The sequence below is a fragment of the Cygnus olor genome, chromosome Z, assembly GCF_009769625.2.
Source record: "Cygnus olor isolate bCygOlo1 chromosome Z, bCygOlo1.pri.v2, whole genome shotgun sequence".
NCBI classification, from domain to species: domain Eukaryota; kingdom Metazoa; phylum Chordata; class Aves; order Anseriformes; family Anatidae; genus Cygnus; species Cygnus olor.
Window position 1 is genome coordinate 60,474,414 of NC_049198.1, and position 12,195 is coordinate 60,486,608.

General features: G+C 39.5%; 1 protein-coding gene across 1 annotated transcript in view; it reads right to left on the bottom strand.

Moving 5' to 3' along the window:
- The window catches only part of PGGT1B (protein geranylgeranyltransferase type I subunit beta), a 38,456-nt gene that overhangs the window by 25,654 nt on the left and 607 nt on the right, over window positions 1-12,195 (bottom strand). Inside the window, 1 exon segment of the mRNA XM_040540680.1 lies at window positions 7,106-7,224. Coding sequence (XP_040396614.1) covers window positions 7,106-7,224 — 119 coding nt within the window.

Genomic DNA, 12,195 nt, shown 5'->3' on the forward strand with positions numbered 1-12,195 from the left:
TGTATGTAACATTTAAATTAGAAGCTTATGTCAGTCTAAGTACTTCTATGCAGTATCTGAGTTCCTCTATAAGACCAGTAGGATTTAATTTATCTAATATTTGATCTTTGGATATAATTTACATGGAATGAATTATGATTCAACAGGAAGAAAATACTTGCAATTCTCCAGTTCTTTCACCTTTCAACCAGAAGTACTTTTTAATGATTCTACAGGTGTAATGAAGCTGTAATGTCAGTTCAGCCTGCAATAAGAAATCCGTATGCTACAGTCCTACTTAACAAAGAAAAAAAAGAGAGTATCTGTATCTGTAGACAAAAAAAAAAAAAAAAAGCATAACCATTACATTTTGTTATCATCTAAATATTATCAGCAGGCAGTTCTTGCCTTTTAGTTCCTGGAGTCAAAGATTTATGTTTTGTGTTGCAACAGGTTCCAGAAAGTACAATAAATATTACTCTGTAGGGCTAACCTACAGTCCTGAAGGACGCTACCCAAAAAGCATCACCATTTCAAAAACGATATGGAACGAATGAATCCGTAAGAGAACTAGAATTCCTATTTCTTAAATAACAAACTTCCTAGATGGCATAGTAGAAACAATAACCAATCACTTGTCCCATTTTCATTAAAAAATAACCTGTGTTGAATGTGCTTAAGTAAACTACAAAATACACTTTGAAATAGTATAAATATGGAAACCCTTCTTCCAGAAGACAATTTTTAGCCTACTGACACCACTAGCTAGTCTGACCTGCTGCAAAAAAAAGTTGTGCTACTAATAGGACAGCTTTGCATCAAACAGAATGCAGTTTCTAGTTGCTGGATGGAAGGATTCAACCTGACAAGACTGATCCCCATCACAGGACATCCCCACCATGAGTGATGATGCACTGTCAAGGCAGAAATGGCAACATGAATCCCAAGTGCATTGTGCTATTGGTGGGTTACCTCGACTGGCTTTTACATGACAGGTACTATGAAAAAGAAACCAAAAATGAACTGCTTGAAGGAAATCAGAATCTATTATTCTCTTCAGCTGTTCAATTCTGAGGCAGTGTTTTAAAATTTTCTTACACCACTAAACTGTTACCAACCAAAAACTACCACGGGTAGTTTTCAAATGCTGGATTTTTAACTGTATTGCTGTCATTGATTTAAAAATTTGACTACTTATTTCAGTGACTTCTGGTCTCCAGTCCCAGGCTTTACACAATGGCTCTTAGAAGAAACACAAAAACAGTTTGTGTTTTCAGTGCCCCCACTACTGCACAGTCTCCAGAGTGAAGTTTTATCTCCTCCAAATTAAAAAAAAAAAAAACAACAAAAACTTGTCAGTAATGTGGACACAACAGATTCTTCCAAGAGCTTCAGGATTGCAAGCGAATTGCTAAATTTATGGTTGCAATTCTTGAACTACAGTATGAGTGCTGAGCTGATAAAGGAAGTGTTAAACGGGAAGTGAGAACAGCTCATTTCTAAACAGATGACTCTGCCACACTGACGTCACGTCTCAACTTTTTTTCTAGTTTCCTGTTGCACATACGGGTTCTGAACTAAAGGGGAACAAGGGAAAAAACACTGTCCTTCAGTTTAAGCTCAATCTCACTTTCTGTGAAGTTGGTTTTACCATCTCACTGCAAGCTGCTCAAATTTCTTATCTTTCAAAATAGCTTAGTAGCACTTATCAAACTCTTGCCTACTTTTCTGAACTGCAAAAAGCCAGAATCAGATCTGAAAATTAAATGTACCCTCATTAAAAGTATATGAATCATAAATTATGTCCCTTGTAAAAAATTGCTGGAGTGACCAGTTCAAGCACTGAGGAAAACTGCAGTTATGAAATGGTACCACCTAGTGTTCACTTTCAGAGTTAAGCACACATTACTTTCTGAAACAGCCTAAGAGAGAGAAACAAATAACAAACTTTACATCAATCAGTGCATGGTTGCTGCAAGCTGATTCAAAGAAAAAAGCCTAGAAAAATGATTCAGAAATAAGCAAATTTGACCTTCTCCCGAAACCAAATAATTCCACACTTACGTCAAGAGCCGAGACTACCTTGAAGATCACATCACTTAAGTGTGCATAGGCCAGGAAGCCCTTACAACATGTACCAGAGCTACCAGTGATGACCACAGGTGACTTATTCTAGAAGCTAGGAGCTTTTATGTTACAGAAGGGACATTTCTGTTGTCTGTTTCATCTATGATTAGCCTTGGGTGAGAACAGTGGTAAATTTTACCACTATTCCTTCCCATTTGCATTATCTATGCATTTCTTTTGTTCTACGGCTTTCTTTTCTCCTTTTGCTAAGTACAGTAGCAATTTTACACACCTTTAAATTCTTAAAATGCAAAAAAATAAAATTAAAAAAAATACAGCTCTAACACTGGCCAACACAGTCAGCATACCTAGAGACAGGTGAACATAAGCAATTCTTACTGAACTAGATCTAAAAGTAATTATTCTTACAAATCAGAGCAATAGAATGTGTTATAAAATGCAAAGCTGCATTCTCTCCAATAGCAGTCCAATGATATATCCAGATATATACTTCAAATGTAACCATTAAATAGGGCTATTTTGGAGGAAAATGAGTATTTCTACTCAAGAAACTCATGACCTGAAAAGCCTACACGTAACAATGATGTCAAAAATAGTCAGTGGCACTTTCCCTGTTTTTTCAGTACTGATACGCATATAAAGAAGAAAGAAGCATTATTGCTAAACTAAATTCAGACCCTGACATAAGGAACTTTTTAGGTTCCTGACGTCCTGTGACAGTTTTCAGCCTGTTACACATGGATCCTGGGGGTTCAAAGCTGCAGAAGAAAGATATTTCAGCTCTCCTTAGGGTACAGTTTCTTAGGACAGCAAAGCCAGTGACACATCCAGGTGTCGAAGTGTACAATCTTGCTCCCTCTCCACTGCTGGGCTGGCGCTAGCACTCCCCGCCAACTAGGTTCACCCTCAGAACAGAGCTAACCCTCTGTTAGATAAATAAATACATGCTTTTCTGCCACTTCAACGAGCTAAACCAGCTCCCAAGGAGGCTCAAATAAATGTCTGTGTTGCTATGGGGGAGGACGGTGGATGAGTATGGCCAAGGAATGTTCCTCCACTGTCTGTCCATAATTAACACTTCTTCAGTCCGGAGCTCTGGATTCACGGTCTTTCAAAAGTGCAGAACGGATTTTATGTGATCTGCAATATACTGGGTTACATCCTTCTCACATTGCTAAGAGTTGCACTTTAAGACAGTCAAAATAAATTTTAAATTTTGCCTACGACCTGCTTTATGAGAGGGAAAGTGACAAAGCTCTGACATGAGAAGAATCTAAAGAACAAGCAGTTGAAACAGGTCTTTTGTCAATCTTTTTCCAACTTTACTAAGACTTTGAAAAGTATGGCTTAGTCTAAATACATCATTTCTAATAAGGCTTGTAAAGGAGCACCACCCTCCCTTAAAATGCAAAAAGAAAAGTGAACACAGAAACAAAACAAGCACATGTATTTGACATGCACCTAAGCAGAGCATTTGCTAAATGCGAAGAAAAAGTAACAACAGCCAAAATCTACAAAAGACAAAGTCAATCAGTTTTGCTAGAGTTATAGAAGACAGGGGCCCTTCAAATAAGCAGAAGATGGCAATGAGACCAAGCATTCAGCTAGAATATAAGTTTCTGTGTGAGGGACAGCTATGATGTGTGACATACCATTTTCTCCTCCATATAACTGGTAATGAGTCAGTTTCTGACTCAAAAACATTTGAGCTGAAATCAGTTATGGTACCTAAAAGGACATTATTTGTTTTAAACTCCTATGTTTTGCAGTTACAGTAAAGCCACTGGAGAATATAGCCTGTCCTGTCAGAACTTAACCTTTAGCTTTCCATTGTGCATTTCAGTTTGGTTGACAAAGTCCACATTTGATTTCTTAGTCGGCAAGATCAAGGTCTCACGAGTTTGCGCTAATGAGCTTTAGTTTTGTGTAAAAATTTCAACAGCTACTAACCAGTGAACCGAAGTTTTCCTTTGCCACCAGATATGTCACATACCAGTAAACAAACATACTACTTAGAACTATCACAACATATTGTGAGACTTGAACTCAGCCTTCTAAAACACCAAATGCTGAATCTTCTACCAAGTTCTGTAATACCTGGCTGTGGTGAGTTGACCCTGCCCAGCAGCTAAGCACTCTCCCAGCCACTCACTAACTCGCTCCCCCTTTCTGTGCGATGGGGAGAAAATGGGAAGAAGGTGAGAAGACTAGTGGATGGAGGCAGAGATAGGTTGTTAGGTGAAGCAAAAGCTGTGTGTGCAAGCAAAGCAAGGAAGGAATTTATTCACTACTTCCCATCAGCAGGCAGATGGTTAGTCACGTCATATAAACTAAGGTCTCAGCACATGCAATTGGTACTCAGAAAGACAAAAGGCACAGCCACACAATCATCATCGCTTCTCTCCTTTTTCCCAAGCTTGTTGCTGAACACAATCTCAGATGGCAGGGAATATCCCTTTGGTCAGCTGGGGTCAGCTGTTGTGGTTGTTTCCCCTGCCTGCCACAGCTTGGGGGGCAGAGTGGGAAAAAGATAAAGGCTGGATGCTGTGCAGGCTGTGCTCAGCAATAGCTAAGACACTGCTGTGTTACCGGCAGTGTTTTAGTCACAAACCCAAAACACGGCACTGTTTGGGCTGCTGTGATGAAAATGAACACCATCCCAGCCAGCGTCAGTACTCCTACTATAATACCTACTGATAGCAGTAAACAGATACTAAGTTCGTAGAGTAACAATTTTTCTGTATGCCATCCATTGGAAAATGGTTGTTAGGTTGCAGTACAACCAAAAGCAATAAAGATTTACATCAAGTGAAATACAGTTAGTTACTTAAGGCAAGGTTATTGGAATTTGCAGCTCCAGAAATTATAAAACTAAACTATGTTATAATTTAAATGTTTGAAAAACAACCTTCCCCAGAAAGAGAGATCTATCAGCATGCACAACTAAAAAGGTGGAATAGAGTATCTCTTTAAAAGCAGAATAATTATTTTTGTTTTTTAACCAGGAAAGATTCTGATGCATCATTCTATTTAACTGGAGATGTAAAAGCACTTTGAAATCAAAAACTTCAGTGCTGCAGCCTACCAGAGTTTAGCTACTTCTTCAAAGAAGCCAAAAGAGGGAGTCAGAGCTCTACTGCTGGAAGGCTGCCCACTAACAAATGCTGCATACACCCAAGACTAAAAAAATAAAAAGTCAATACATTTTATGGAAAGGAGATGCTAAAGGAGGCTACACATTCCCTTCTAAACATTTAATCGCCCAGTATCCAATTTGTTGCTCGATATCGTTTATATTGTACAGCATCTATTAGATGACATAGAAATGGAATAAAAATAATGCTGAAGTTTTAAAGGAGTCAAGCAACCACACAGAGTATTGTTATTTGTAAACACAAGAGAATGTAAGAAGAACAGACTCCTTATAAAGGGATACAAAGATAGATGACTTGAAGGAAGTTTGGTCTTCTTTCTTGAGAAAGACACATATTTAAAAGCACAGAATGCTCTGCCAAAAGCATCCTCCCCAGAACTACTGTCCTGTAATTTTATGATGGGTAAGAAAAAAAGAACGTCTTATCTATTTCCTGGATTATTAGACTCTGCATCTGCATGTTGAGAGTTATACTGCCCTCCCTACAAGGCTCTTGACAATGGGACTATCCCAAATATTGGCTAGGTATGAAAAAAAAAAAAAAACTTATTAAGAATTACTGTATACTGTATCAAAGACAAACAAAAAATTGCTATTCTAATCTCCCTTCTTGCAAACTTGTAGACTTCACTTTTGTTTTAAAGATATACTCCTGAAGACTGGGATAGAGATCAGAAAGTGTGCAACTCCTATAACAAAGCATGCACACCCTGGAAAAAAAAAATCTAACACCAAAGGGTAAGTACCTTCTCATGATTAAAACCACGGTGGGGACAATTATGTGATCCAAAAGCTCTTTTTTTTCTTTTTTTTTTCTAATTAGTCCTGGAATACAACACAAGAAAAAACAAATCCATTAGAGCTAATGCCTAGAGTGGATCTGGTGGTTTCTAAGCTGCCAGAACAAGAAAATGGATCTCTACATTACTGTAAAAATCAAGCATCAGCAAGCTGGACTTCCATACACTCACTTCATAAAAATGCTTTTCATTGATGGAACAGCTTAGACAGGCATCTGTAATTACCTCTGCTCTAAGACCAGCCTGAAGCTATCCCCACTCCAGCAATCAACATGCCAATACCTATTATCATAAAATAGCAGTGTCTTGCCTGCAGCTCCCTCCCTTCTGTTCCCTCCACTGCTATTAGCCATTCACGTGCAGTGCCACTGAAAATATGTGAATACCAAGCAGCCCACAGAAACAGCACCTCCCTGCGCTCCTGTTCAGTCAGTCACCTGGAAAGAGCCAGGTCCTGCGTGGTCCCTCCCCTGCTTGGATCTATTGTGCACCTTCCAGCCTGAGAACAGCTGGGTCACAGCAACAGCATTACTTCTAAAAATGTCAGGTAAATTAAAGTCACTGATCTAAAGAACAGATTGTTCATTTTGAAGCTGGAACTGTGTTTACCCTTTTTGTTTCGTAATGCTACACCTCCCTTTTCCAAAAGCTGTTCCAAATAAACACACCTGTGCTTATAGCTCCTGGCATAGCTACAATTTGTTGATGTCAACATAATCATTAATAGACCCATAAGGCTTATATAGCATGCATTTCTTTTAGAAACAGGTCAAACATTTCTCTGAGATGCTTAAAGGTGCAACTTCATTATTATTTTATACTGTCTTATCTTCATATTAATTTCATAGCTTTACCTTGAATACAAAAAAAAAAAGTTTAACTTTTACTTTCATTTCTGTAGAGGGAATTTCTGTTCTATTTCTAGGAATTGCTAGACATCACTACCTGAAATTATCAGGACAGCACTTCTGGAAGGTCAAGCTTGTATTTACGAAAGAACAAAAGCCATACACTATTCCCCCAGGTGAAATGCAAAAGTAAAGAAGTTAATATCAATTAAAAAAAAAACTAAAAACTCACTCACTGTCTTCTGTGGGAAGGACCTGAAGGGAATAAATCCATTCTATTATATCATCTTTGTTCACCACATCTAAGGAATCCAACATATCCAGACCAGAGAGTGCGAAAAATGCAATTGTCAACCTAAAAGAAAAAGATAAGACTTACACTTCCCACCATAAATATCATGGGGAGATTAACAAACGGTTGCAGAAACAGATTCATCTATGAATTCTCAGGCTTTTGAGACTGGCGTGACACACAGAGCCTAGCTCAGAAAGCATGAAATTTATCTACTGGACAAAATCATGTTTTTTGTGCTGTAATCCTTTCACTGTCTCAACAAGAGATTTTGTATGAGCCAACCCTCCTGTTATACAGTAATGATATGACAATTCAGATGTTAACCTAAAGGCCTGCTTACCTGAAAAAGACACTATCAAAGTAAACCAAGTCATTAACTTATGAAGCACTAGTTCGCTGTGATGAATTCTTACACAAACAATCCTACAAATCTGCAGTAAATGCAAGGTAACCCTGAACTGAAGCAAGCTGATTCTCACTGTGTCCTAAACCCAATTTCAGAAGCTAGCTGTCAAACAGCAAGGCTTCCTATGTAACCCATCAACGTACAAACAGGGAGACAGGATTAATTACCATCTAGAGGTACTTAACTCTTCTCCTTTGGTACAGAAGACCCTAGATGACTAACTTAATTGAGCATCTAAAATTAAGCATCCAAGTATCCAACACAGTAGTAAAGTCTGGATAGTGAGCATGCTGAAGCTCTCTCTTGCCCATAACTCATCTCCTTCCATAAACGCGTGCTATCATAGCTGTTTCATAAGGCTACTCTGTTAACTGACAATTTATTTGGGGGGTTTGTTTTTGCCTCAAACCATTTCAGCGACCTAGAACAGCCCCTCGAACATGAGCCCGCATGAGTTGTGCTGACAGGGCACCAAGGGAACAGCACTGGGTAGGAACTCAAGATAGCTTGTATCTTGAGACAGAGAAAATGTTCATGTAATGGTACCCTGGAAGTTCTGTCTCAGATTAAAATTGGCTGGATGTCTATTTTGCCATTCATGGTTGCATCTGCCTAAACTTCTGGAAATTCTTGCTCTCCTTTTACCAGATATGCTGATGGTTTGTGAAACAGCTGCTAAACAGACAAAAACTGCTGCTTAGCACAGTAAGGAAAACCGACAGTTGAATGCTGGCTTTCCTTAGGAGACTAATTATAATTTGAAGTTACCTCACAGGCTGCTGTGCCACCTTGGCCACCAGTAGTGGGCACCTCTGAAGATGAGGACTGATGTGAACAGAAGCCTCTACAGCCATTTAATTTCTGCCTGCAATTCTGCATGAGAACCAAACAGTAAGGCCAGAGAAAAAATGGTGATGTGAGTCAGCTCAAGGCACAGCTCAAAGGGAATTATTCCAATTAAAACAGCAACCAAATGATGATGCAGCAGACACTCATCTCAACATAGTGGCACACCCTCGAAGGGTGACATTCCCATCAGTGGACTGACCTGCTGCTATAGTCATCATGTGGCCATTCGCAAGTGCCATCATCTTCTGCTTCAAAACTGTTATCACCTAGGATTACATGTTACAAGCTGTGGACACAACTTATTTGAAGAACGGTGACTTGTTAAGCTAAGGTTATATCGTTTTACACTACCTTTTACTTCGACCCTGAGCTTTTGCATTGCTTTTCATATCACTCTTGCACACAAAACCTGTCATCTGTTTGGTACTAAGCACTAACATTCCCTGTTCAGAAAATTCCCTCATGCAACACAAGGTCGTAGTGAAAAACATCAAACACAGAATAGCATACAGCTCCATTACTTCAAGTGTTTGCGTCAGAAATAAAGTGTATATTTACTTTGTAATAACCGTATCCTAAAACAGGTCTCTTTACTATTATTACTACTAATAAAGTTTTTTGAGTACAGAGAGACAAAAACACTATGTTGCACAAGTCATTTCTAAATGGAACAGACTTTTGTAGCCATCTGATTGCTACAAAATCGTCTTTCAAAGTGCAAGATTAACACTTCAAGGCTTATATGAATTTTGCCATTGGTCAGATCTGTGTAACCCAAAATCTGACCCTGGCTAACCCACTACTTTGAACAAAACCCCTATTAAAAATAATAATAAAAAAGTAAAAATAAAAAGACAGTTCAGCTACAGTATATTACTTTTTTGAAACCCTGCACATGGTATTTTCTGATTTTCATAATCATGAAGTTTGAAAATCTTCATCTGCAAATATTTAATGGCATTTCCACACTGTGTTGCCCAGTTTAGCTAAGCTAAGCTCCTTCCAGTGAGGCATGAACCTGCCAACTCCAGGACTAGAAACTGCTGCAAACTAGGTTCAAAACCAGAAGGCTGTAAAGGACAAAAAAATAAACCCCATCTACACTAAAATATGAATGTATTGAATAAATGAAAGTATAAATTGGTTATACACACAGATAGGTTTCAGTTTATTTAATTAGAGCAGATTGTGTTAGCAGTACCACCGTCATTAAGGAGCAGCCTATGCAGTGTGCTGGAATTCATACGTGATGGCCAGGAACATCCGGCACCACTGGGTACAGCGAGCTCCTGGCACAGCTATCTGGATACTACATCTTACTCTACATTACCCTGCCTCGCGAAGAATTAACATACATACACTCTAAAACTAACAGAGACAATGGACACCAGCATTTCAGCTGACATGGCATGAAATCTAAAAACTTCACATACACCAGTTCACACAGAGGGCAGTCCTTTGTGAGACAATCGCCGTGTCTGGCATCACTTTTGCTGTATCTTTTCTTCTTGTCTTCTACCACTTCAGTTACTGTGTGCATATCAATTTAGAAAGTGAAGCATCAAAGTTTGACAGCTGAAATGTATTTGTTAATTGACCTACTGAAAGTTTACAAAACAGGTACCGTGTGTATTAAGTTTCCATTCCAGATAGAAGAGTAAAGACACTTCTGATGACAGATTCAGAGTTCCTGGCCTTCGGGCCTGGAGAAAGACCACAGTTTCTCAGCAGAATTCAAAAACAGTTTGAAGTGACTGATCTGAGAAACTGAACAGTACAAAGAGCAACATAAAATATCACAGTACGAAAGACTTCAGAGACTAGGAGACTTTTTTTTTTCCTCCCACCAAACTTGATGGCACTGACTGGCCAAGTATGAGATTACTTAAAAACTACTGTTGTTGATGTTGCAAACACAAAATGCAGACAAAAATAATTATGAAGGCTTTGGGCCAATAATTTCAGTAAGGAAGGAGAAATCAGATTTCTTTATAGCTGTGCCTACTCCCTTAATATTTGACAAACTACAGCCTAGGTGCTTAAGACCAGCACTGTGTGGAAAACTTCACCCACTACCACCTTGCCTTTGGACAACAAATGCAGTTGTTTCTGCTGCAGTGCAGTGAACTCAAACCTATCCCACTGACAAACACAAGGTTTTTCACCAGTTGCTCTTTAATATATTTGAAGTCCTCATTCTCGTTCACCATGGAACCATGTAAGTGCAGGAACAAAGGAGGTAAGGATAGGGTAGCAGCATCTCTTCCAGCAGCAGGGCCAGTTCAGTTCAGCAGGTCTGGTGAACTCGGTGACCTTGAACTCATCAAAATAGTGAACCTGGCACCCTCAAGGTCAAACCAGGGACCACATATTTGTGGTTCAATCACTAACTTAAATTTTGCTCACAGGTATCTCCAGGATAATGATCTAAAAACTGGTGTAAGAGAAATGAAAAATCTCTGGCTGCGTAGAAAATTCATGACTTAGGAAAAAAAATGCATGAGTTGAGATGACTGATTTTTATTCTAATTGAAGGCTTGAAGTTGAGAATGCTTATTAGCCAAAAATTAAAATGTCATGAAATAGTTCCAAACTGACAGTCCCAATTTTCAAAAAACAGGTCTTTTTCAGTATTGCACAACCATTCAAGATAAAAATTTGTAACATTCCTTTTAAATATCAAGTCACATGTTATTACACATACAGTTCAACACTACATTCATACTAGTTCTCACAGGTGAAAAAAATGCATGTTTTTGTGAAGTGTGCTCTGAACTGAAGGAAAGCTTGTACTGACAGGAAGGCTTGACCAAAGTCTTAGAGCTTTCCTCATAGCACGACTTCCAAGTAATTACGAAGTGAAAAGCATCTGATAATTTTACTGGTTGAATAAGATATTGAATCTTTTACATTCCCCCAAGCTTTTTTTTTTTTTTTTTTTTGACAAAGGACAGCTGGACAATCAAATTAGTTATCCTCCTGTGCCTCAGAGACAACTTACTACCTTATGTGAAGAGCTTAAGAATCACAGAATGATAAAACATCTTGGGTTGGAAGGGACCTTAAAGATGATCCAGTTCCAACCCCTCTGCCATGGGGGGCACACAATGGATGCCACACACTAGATCAGGTTGCTCAGGGTCTTGTCCAACCTGGTCTTGAACACCTCCAGGGATGGGGCATCCACAGCTTCTCCGGGCAACCTGTTCCAGTGCCTCACCACCCTCTAAGTGAGGAATTTCCTCCTAACCTCTAATCTAAATCACCCCTCTCTAATTCAGAACCATTCCCCTTTGTTGTATCATTCTCTGCCTGTGTAATGTCACTTTCCATCTTTTTTATAAGCCCCCTTTAAGTACTAAAAGGCTGCAATGAGGTCTCCCTGGAGCCTTCTCTTCTGAAAGCTGAGAGAGGTCGGGATGTTCATCCTTTCTTCATAGAAGAGGTGCTCCAACGCTCTGATTACCTCCATGGCCCTCCTCTGGACCCGCTCTAACAGCCCCATACCCTTCTTGTGCTGGGGGCCCCAGACCTGGACGCAGCACTCCAACTGGGGCCTCACAAGAGCAGAGCAGAGGGGGACAATCACCTCCCTCCACCTTCTGGCCTCTCCTCCCTTGGTGCAGCCCAGGACACAGTTGGCCTTCTGGGCTGCAAACACACCCTGCTGGCTCATGTCGAGGTTTTTGTCCACCAGAACCGCCAAGTCCTTCTCTGCAGGGCTGCTCTCAGTAAGTTCTTCTCCTGGTCTGCGCTGGTGGCTGGGGTTGCCCCGA